The sequence below is a fragment of the Coffea arabica genome, chromosome 10c, assembly GCF_036785885.1.
Source record: "Coffea arabica cultivar ET-39 chromosome 10c, Coffea Arabica ET-39 HiFi, whole genome shotgun sequence".
Lineage (NCBI taxonomy): Eukaryota > Viridiplantae > Streptophyta > Magnoliopsida > Gentianales > Rubiaceae > Coffea > Coffea arabica.
Genome location: NC_092329.1, coordinates 43,543,175 through 43,552,350, shown reverse-complemented (window position 1 = coordinate 43,552,350; position 9,176 = coordinate 43,543,175). Strand labels below are relative to the sequence as shown.

Here is a 9,176-nt window from a genome sequence, read left to right as displayed (position 1 = left end):
GTTATACCGCAAGATACGAATATCAAGAAAGAGCTGTTGGAAAAAGCTCACCGCTTGTGATACACAGTACATCCTGGTACGATGAAAATGTACCATGATTTGAAGAGTTTATACTGGTGGGATGGCATGAAAAAGGAAATCGCTCAGTTTGTGCAAACATGTCTAACCTATCAGTAAATAAAGGCTGAGCACCAAAAACCCTCAGGTTTACTCCAACCGTTAGAAGTACCGGAGTGGAAATGGGAGTAGATTATTATGGATTTCGTATCCGGTTTACTGCGAACACAAAAGGGGCATGATGCCATTTGGATAATTGTAGACCACTTGACCAAATCAGCTCATTTCCTAACCGTGAACATGAAGTACACCCTAGAGAAACTAGTTCAACTGTATATGGACGAAATTATATGATTACATGGCGTACCCGTGAGCATAGTTTCGGATTGAGATCCACGATTCGTATCACGGTTCTGGCAAAGGATGCAAGAGGCTTTAGGCTCTAAACTCAAGCTAAGTACAGCCTACCATCCTCAGACAGATGGGCAATCGGAGCGAACGATACAAACTCTTGAGGATATGCTCCGATCATGTGTAATGGATTTTGGGGGAAATTGGAGCCAACACCTCACATTAATAGAATTCGCATACAATAATAGTTACCACTCCTCCATACAGATGGCACCGTATGAAGCGCTATATGGACGTAAGTGTCGCTCTCCGATCTTTTGGGATGAAGTTGGCGAAAGAAAGGTCTTGGATTCGACTATGGTGCCATGGATCGAAGAAGCAATAGAGAAAGTTAAAATTATCCGCCAGAGGATACAGACGGCTCAGAGTCGGCAGAAAAGTTATGCCGATTACCGAAGAAAGGATCTGGAGTTCGAAGAGGGAGACATGGTATTTGTCAAGGTAACACCACTCCGAGGAACGATTACGGCTAAGATGGGGAAGAAATTGAAGCCTCGATATATAGGACCGTATAAGATTCAACGGCGCGTCGGGACAATGGCGTATCAGTTGGAGTTACCAGCTAGTATGTCTCGAATTCACAATGTCTTTCATGTCTTGTTATTGAAGAAGTATCATCCAGATCCCGCACACATCCTACACACAGAGGACGTCGAGTTAGATGAGACCCTCACCTATGAAGAGCAACCGGTACAAATTTCGGATCGAAAGGTAAAGGAGTTAAGGAATAAGCAGATTCCTTTGGTGAAGATCTTATGGCGAAATCATGATGTGGAGGAGGCCACCTGGGAGGTGGAAGATGACATGCAGAAAAAGTACCCCGCTCTGTTCGGGAATTAAGGTAATAATTTCGAGGACGAAATTGTCGTAAGAGGGGGAGGTTGTGAGACCCCGGTTCGTCCTTAATTTTGTTAATATGTGAATGAGGGTTTATTTATGTTGCAAAGGAAGTTTTAAGATTTATTTGATTTCCTTACATATTCGTTTTTGACAAAACCCTAATCGGAACCTTCCAAAACCCTAAGTTGGGTTTTGACCTCTAATTTCATCCATGGTATAAAGTGTGTGCATTAATTGCATTTGTGTATGTTAATACATGGTTAAATATAGGTGATTAAGTTGGTAGGGTGATTAGTGGAGAAACTAGGAAGATTAATTAGTTGGGACTAGATTAAGTTTACAACCTATGGAGTACATTGATAGGAAAGGAAAGGTTTAAGAGCAAGAGTGGAACAAAAGCTAAGTTGAAGTGCAAGGGCTAAGAAGCAAATAAGGTACTTTTGTGTGATTGGTTAGCCATAAGAAATATTTTTCCTAAGTGGTCTTGCACCACATATTAGTCACAAGAGTCATGACCAAGTCATTAGTAAGACAAAACAAAGCAAAACAAGAGAGTGAGAGAGAGAGTGAGCCGTGAGGGAGAAGAAGAAAAACCAAGGGAAAGTTTGCAAAGTTCAACCAAAATTCTTCCATAAATCTTCATCTTGAGGCATAAAGAATCCACCTTGGAGTTGACTTAAGGTCATTAGCAGCCATACATACGTTATCTTGAGGTAAGAAAGTCTAGTTGAAGGTTTAAATTGGTTAATGATTCATGAACTAGTGGTTATTGTGGTCAAGGATGTTAGTTGTGATTAATTATGGTGCCTTTTATGTTTCCCACTTGTTTTTATGGATTGATTTGGTGGAATTTGGGGCCTTGATGTTTGGCCATATGAACCCTAATTAGGGTTTCATGCTAAACATTTTAGTTAGCTCTAAGCTTGTGTTATTGAACTTGTAGTGGTTGTGTTTGATGATTGGCTTCATTTGTTTGGTGAGTGAGTGGTAAAAACTGATTTGGGTTAAGAAACCCTAGGCTAAAGCAAGGAGTATAAGCTTGGTTAAGGGTTAGCTTGGTCAGGGTTTGATGCACTAATGGTTAGATTAAGTTAATGGGTACATATGAAGTTAGGTTAGAAAGGGTAGTTAGTGTTTGGTTAGTTTTAGGGAATTTGTTGGTACAATTTCGGATCACTAGAAGGCTACATAGGATTGATTTAAGGGTGTGTATTTGGTAGGCAATTGGTTAGAAAACTTGCATATTACTCATAGAAACGGACCATGCATTCGTGGCACGCGAAACTGTTCAAATCCAAAAGCAGGGCAGCCCAGACCTCCGGTTTTGGCTTCATTTTTTTTCTGTATGTTCAACATGGATTCAGGGCTTGCCCAAAACAGGAAAGTTGTAGATTTTGGAGTCCTTTCTGTGCCTACAAAATTTCAGGTCACACGGAGGTGTGTAGGCTGAGTTATAGTCAAAACCCTCACTCAGCTTTTATATTCTGGTTTAGTTACGTTTCGTGAATTAGCCTCTGTCCATGCTCAGTTTGCATGGATAACGATGGAACTGGGTGTTGATTTCTTCATAAGAAATGTAGAGCTTTGTTTTAGATTCAAAACGGTATAAAGTGCATCCAAATCTGAGCTTCATAGCTCCAGTTATGGCCAAAATAAGATCGTGTGTCAGAACTGCCTTGAACACTGGACAGTTCTGACAGGTACTTTGGCACTCAGTTTTCGTTCTGTTCTGAGTTGATCCAGGTCTTGGCCAGAACATAAAAGTTTTAGCCTTATGTCTTAGCTTTCCAATGCCTTTGGAATTTCTTGATTCGGCTGTGAGCTGTGAGTTATGGTCCTTCCACTAGACCCTGTCCGCCACCCAAATTGCGAACTTCTAGCACTTTGTTTTATACTTTTGACTTGTTTCAGTTCAGAACTGGGTTGAGGTGTCTTCAGGAAAATTGTAGCTCCTTTCCTTAGCTTCGAAAAGGTACCTCAAACATCTCGATCCGACACTCATAGCCTACATTGTGTTCAAAACAGTTTTTGACTCCAAAACGGACACGTTTCCGTTTCCGTTTTCCGTTTCCGCGCGCCCGCATGGGTCGCTTTTGCTGTTTTGCTTGTTTGTATGCATTGTGATATTTGTTTGAACTATGTTATGACTCAATCTTCTATCACAGACGGTGACGAGGTGAACGGAGATGGTGGGACCCACTGACAGTCGAGTTTGACCAAGTGCCGTTTTTTGTCTACCTTTGGACTCTACGTAAGTAACGGTGTTTATGTGTTATGTGTTAAATGTCACCAATGTGAATTGTATGTGATATAAGGGTGCTTAGGCGAGTGTGTACTTTATTTCACTCGACCTAAACCCTAATCTGTACTTGCAATTGATATGAATTATGACATATGAACTGTATTGGGACTGAAACCCTGGAGCATGTGGCTCGGGGTGGTTATTTGTGTGTGTGTGTGTGATGTGAAGCTATGTGGGGGCCCGATCTAAAGGACTAGACGGACTATTCGAGCCAGTTAGGGTTTGGTCGAAGTTAGTCCAAACTATCCTTAAGATTACCAACTTCGTGAATACAATTCGAATATGATTCGAAGCTCGAGCCATTTGTGTGTGTGTGTGGATACTAGCCAGAGTGGGTGTTAGGTGGTCGGAGGAAGAAAGTGGAGTTCTACGGACCTTTTCTTGTGGTCGACGGGGGGTCGACAGGTGATCATGCATGGTGGATGACTTGGCTTTGGAGCCAATCCGTATCCTTGCATTGTTTTGTTACTTTTGCTTTTATTGTTAATGTTGCTGTTATTTTGATATCTTAGTGGCATAAATGTCTAACTTGATGCAAAATTACCATTTTGCCCCTGCTTGCTTGCTAAGCTTTAAGCTTACCCGTTTTTCTTTGTTAATTCCTTAACAGGGGCCGTACGTTGGGATCACACTTCACGAGAGTTATATCCCTAGAATTGACCTTTGTAATTATACTAGTTGGACTTTCTAGGATGTTTTTTCTTGATTCTCATAGTTAGGGTTAGGATGCTGCTTAAGGCCCACTTTTGGTTTTAATTCTCATTTTTGTGTGATGTAGTGGACTGGAATGTCCCTTCTAAAGATGTACATATTGTAGATGGTACTTTTGAAGGGGTATGATTGTAAATAGTATCTTTTGATATTTAGTCTCTTTTATTTACTTTTCGTTTTCGAGTCCTGGCGCGAGTCAGGCAGGCGGTCTGCCAAACCCTTTGGTACGCCTCTGGGTGCGGTGGGGTCGTCACAGTTTGTACATTTAAATCTTGTATTTATAGACACATCTGGGTATTTGTAGAATGTGGGCCTATTTGACAATCATTTGTGCATTTGGTCCAATTCATATAAGTTGTGTTTTTGTGCAATTACCAAAATGGGGTTATTATGTAAATAGAGCCACGTAATTATAACCTCAGTAATTGCAATATAACTCTATTTCAATTGTCTGAAACATTCATAATTATATCAACACTCATAATTATAAGCTCAGCCATTTGAAACAACTTCTCTACCGGTAATAAAATGCTATTTACATCCCAATTAAACGGCCAATAACGTGGATATACTGCTGAGTTATTATCTAAACATCAGTTATGGCTCTTTCAATTTTTCCTCCTTCACATTTTTCAGTTGTCCCCATTTCGACCTCCAAGCCTGTGTTATGTTTTTAGCCTTTACATTCAGCATTTTATAATGGTTTTCAGCAGAAGCTATATTTCCTTAATATTACTTAATATGTGTTGTTATCTTATTTTATCTTTATTTAATTGCTCACCACAGACGCTTAAAAAATTCTTTTCAACCATGTGCACCAAACAGCCGCGCGATGCACAGGCATTCCCCACCTAGTTTTTCAAATTAATAAACAGTTTATCCAACGAAATGGGCACTTGTTGCTAACCATTCATAGAAGATGCTATTTAGGTAAATTCACTAATTCATTATGTGACTTCATCTATTAAGGTGATTTGCACACAAATCTTGGTAGTACTGATTGTATTGGCTTTTTCTTTCGTGATATCACCAACTTTATTAACCACAAATTCGATTATTCTTCCATTAGTGGATTGATTTTCTAGCATTTCCTGCACGATGAGATGAAGTTCTATATCACAAATTTCTATACAAAGTTGTAGTTCAGAATATTCGAGGAACCGTAACTTTAGTTTCTTGCATAATCATCAAGACCTTTAGTATTTGAAGGTGACAAATAACTTTGTCCTGGAAAAGTTTCATTCATGTCTACTACTTATTAGTTCTTCCTTATCGTTAGAAATTATGTCCTCTTCGAGACTGCTCAACTTAGAAATTTACCTGGAGGCCTTTTGTTTGTATCCTGTTCAACTTCAAAATGTTAAAACTCATCAATATGGATCATCCTTGAACCTTGGCAATTTAGTTTTAACTGGCCCTTAGATCCTACTAAAATTCCCACCCGTTTGATCATGAGATTTTGTTCGCTGATTAATTTGCATTAAAGAATTTTTAGAACTTCCAAATCATCGATGGGATAAAAATAAATTATTTTGCAGAGTTGGACTTCATATATTTATAATATTCGAATCAAGATGAAAGTTTCTAAAATTTTTTGCACGGACATAAGGTTTAATTTGTAAGTAAAGTGTTTAAAACCTTTCCAAATTTCAAAGGGAGAAAAACATAAATTTGGAAGACTTTGGAGTAGTGGTTCCTAGCCCCCATTTTCGTCCTCATTCAAGGTTTACCTTTCTTTGCTTCTTGAAGTACTAACTAATTGGTAGCCTTTGGCGCTAGAGCAACTACCCAGATGTTGCGGGCATTGCTTTCATCAGGGCCATGGTGAGGAGGAGTGCAGAATCAAGAACCCTGGATTGAGAACAGAGCCATAAAAGGGAGAGATTCCGAGGGTGAAACAAGTGTACCAGCAGAGGGTGAACCTGGCGGCCGAATGTGCGGGAGGAAAGGGTATGGTGGGAGAGTGCGATGGCACTACAGAGGTTGGGCAGGGGGGGTTGTGGGGTTGTACCGTCTGTGGTGGCCTTTGCTGATGGGGGCACAGCCCTTCCAGGTGTGGTCGCGCACTTGCCTCCAGGTGTGGTAGTGCCGGCGGATGTCCTGTCCAGCTATCGCGGCGGCGGAGGGTCATCTGGAGGAGAAGGACAGCCGCGAGGATAGCGAGGTAGAGGGCTCTGGGTTGCTTCAGCCGCAAGAGGCAGCTAAGGCACAGCAGTAGGGGGAGCAGGTGCCAGCTAGCAAGACCGCAGGCGGGGGAGAGCAGTCCAGCACCCATGGGTGGTGTCGGGCTGCTACACCGCCAGCGGCGGTGATGGGAAAGCAAGGTACGGGGATCATGGTGGTGGTGCCACGCGTGGGGGATTGGGCTGCCTTGGGCAGTGGCGATTTGGGTGATGGGCAGCATGGGGAGGATGGAGTGGTGTCCGCCGAGGTGTGGCAGGAACGGCCTTCGGATGAGGAGCAAAAGGATCCAACGGATCCCACCCCAAATGTTGAATCGTGACCTGGTGCCGTAGCTCCAGAGCCACCCCATTTACCAACAACCTATCCAGACGTTTCCACATCCGTGCTGTACCTGAGCGATTGTTACACCAGGTAAACCTCGAACCCGAGAAACCCACATCAACCACCCCTGCCTCTACCATAAACTGCAAGAAATCCATGCCCTCCAAGGCTCTGAAAGGCAACCCTCCCCTTTTCTTCCTCTCACTGGTAATCACATTAAAATCCCCCACCATAAAACACGGAGCCGAAACCGGCTTATCCGTTAATAAGTCACCCCACAAAACCTCTCTCTCTTGAGCCGTACACTTAGCATGAATACCAGACAAAATCACGGGAAAAGGAAGTAAATGGGACTGGACTTGGACTGTTAAGTGTTGGGGAGACTCCCCTATACAAGCACAAGTAAACATAGAGCGGTAAAACAACCAAACAGTCCCCCCTTGATTAGCCATGCCCCAGTCCATCCCCAACTTCATTCTAATGGCCGTGATGTTCTGCACACTTGTCTTAGGTTCAACAACAACTACCAATTGTATGGAATGTAACTTAATAATCTTCTTCAAACGTTTCAAGTTAGGAACTAATTCTTTATTTATGACTCTTGAACTATAGAAACAACCATTTTGCCAATGTTTTCCTAAAATAACATTGTTACTTTATTTAGGCAAATTCTCTGCATAGTAGTTGTATCTGTAAACAGAGAGTTAACAGGTACAACAGAATAACATGAAAAACTGTATCAAGCAAAAACTGATCTTAACTTTACCATCATCTACCTAAAATTAATAGCTATCTTTTGCTTTTAGTTTTGTCAACAAAAAATGAAAAGATTTTTTGCGGCCAAAGTTAACCGTTAATTGCCATATACAAAAGCTATGTAAGCACAACGTCAGTAAAATGTATGTTACGCCCATTCGAAGAGGGTCAAGTTTGGCCCCCAATCCAAACTTGCCACAAAGTGTAGTAAATCTCTGTTCATTTATTCCTTTCAAGTTTCAAAGCCATCATCCAACATCATAGTCAGAAGTAAACTACTTGTTTGGTCAACAGTTACAGAGAAACAAACTCTTTACCGCCCAAAAGAAAATAAGATTAAACAACCGAGAACTTGCAGGTTTTTGAAACTAATAAAAGATGTTATTTACGTTACTTCACTAATTCATAGTGTGACTGCTTCTATTTGTATAATTTCCAGCATATCTTTCACTTATTATGTGCATGGTTGGACATTACCAGTGGTTCTTGCATATGTGGAGCTAAGGGCGGACTTGAGGCATAGACGGTTGTCAATGATAATCGTTTATGACGATGTAATACTTTTTGAACATCTTATATTTATATACAAATTACTTATAAAACTTCATAATAGACGCATAATTATTATATACGAAACTCATATGAATAGCAACATAATATTATACTTTTGTTGTAAGCATGTACAAGTAGTTAAGATATAGTTACAACTTACAACTTATTTAAAAAGTGTTACATTGTTTTGGATGATTGTCAGTGCCCCACCTTCGGGGCTAAGGCATCCTTAATTTTCCAGCGTTTCCTGCACGACTGGGACAAAGCTATACAGCATCGCAAATTTTTTGGTCAAAGAGTTGAGGAACATCTACTATAGTTTCTTGGAGGTGTTTCTCCAGTCTTCCCACGTGCTCGAACAATAAAGAATGAAGGCCTCGTCCTTGATTGCCGAAAAAACCACACTTATTTCCTTGTTCAAAGCATCCGCATTAATTTGTAGAATTCATGTTAGGATTGGTATTTGTCATATATATTATGTGGTTAACTAGTTATATTGCACTACTACCACGAATGAACGTTATCAAAGGCAGAAAATGTGTTCACGAAAAAATAAATTTTTTTTTTTACAAAAAATCATAATCCAAATAAGGCTTAGCATTTTCATTTTGTTGGTTCAAATGAGAAGTTGAAGAGCATGGAGGTATAAACTTGGACGGTTTAATTTTCGTAATCTACCAGAATGTCAAGATAATTAAAATACTATTGTCCAAAATTAAAATTCGAAAAGAAATTGAAGGATTATATTCAGGAGTAAAACGGGGAAAGATTCATGAAACGAAAATGCACATGTCATCATCGGACGGTAAGAACTTGTTTATAGTAGCAATTCAACTGATCGCCCAAGTCCCAAGAGCAGATTCTAGCTCGCTTTCGCTCTTTTAGACAAGGGATCAAACATGAGAGTATAAACTATTTGGTTTAGAGGTTCCAATAAAAATACTTAATTTGTTTGTCGCCAGAAAATATTACCCTGCAGAAAAATGTGACAGGGTCGTAGTTTTATTGAACCTCAAAAAAATAATTATATATGGCAAGTTTG

General features: G+C 40.4%; 1 protein-coding gene across 1 annotated transcript; it reads left to right on the top strand.

Moving 5' to 3' along the window:
* Nucleotides 1–675: 675 nt before the first annotated feature.
* Nucleotides 676–1,308, top strand: LOC113714099 (uncharacterized). Its single transcript, XM_027237897.1, has one exon. The coding sequence runs from the start codon at nt 676–678 to the stop codon at nt 1,306–1,308; it is 633 nt and encodes a 210-aa protein (XP_027093698.1).
* The last annotated feature ends 7,868 nt before the right edge of the window (nt 1,309–9,176 follow it).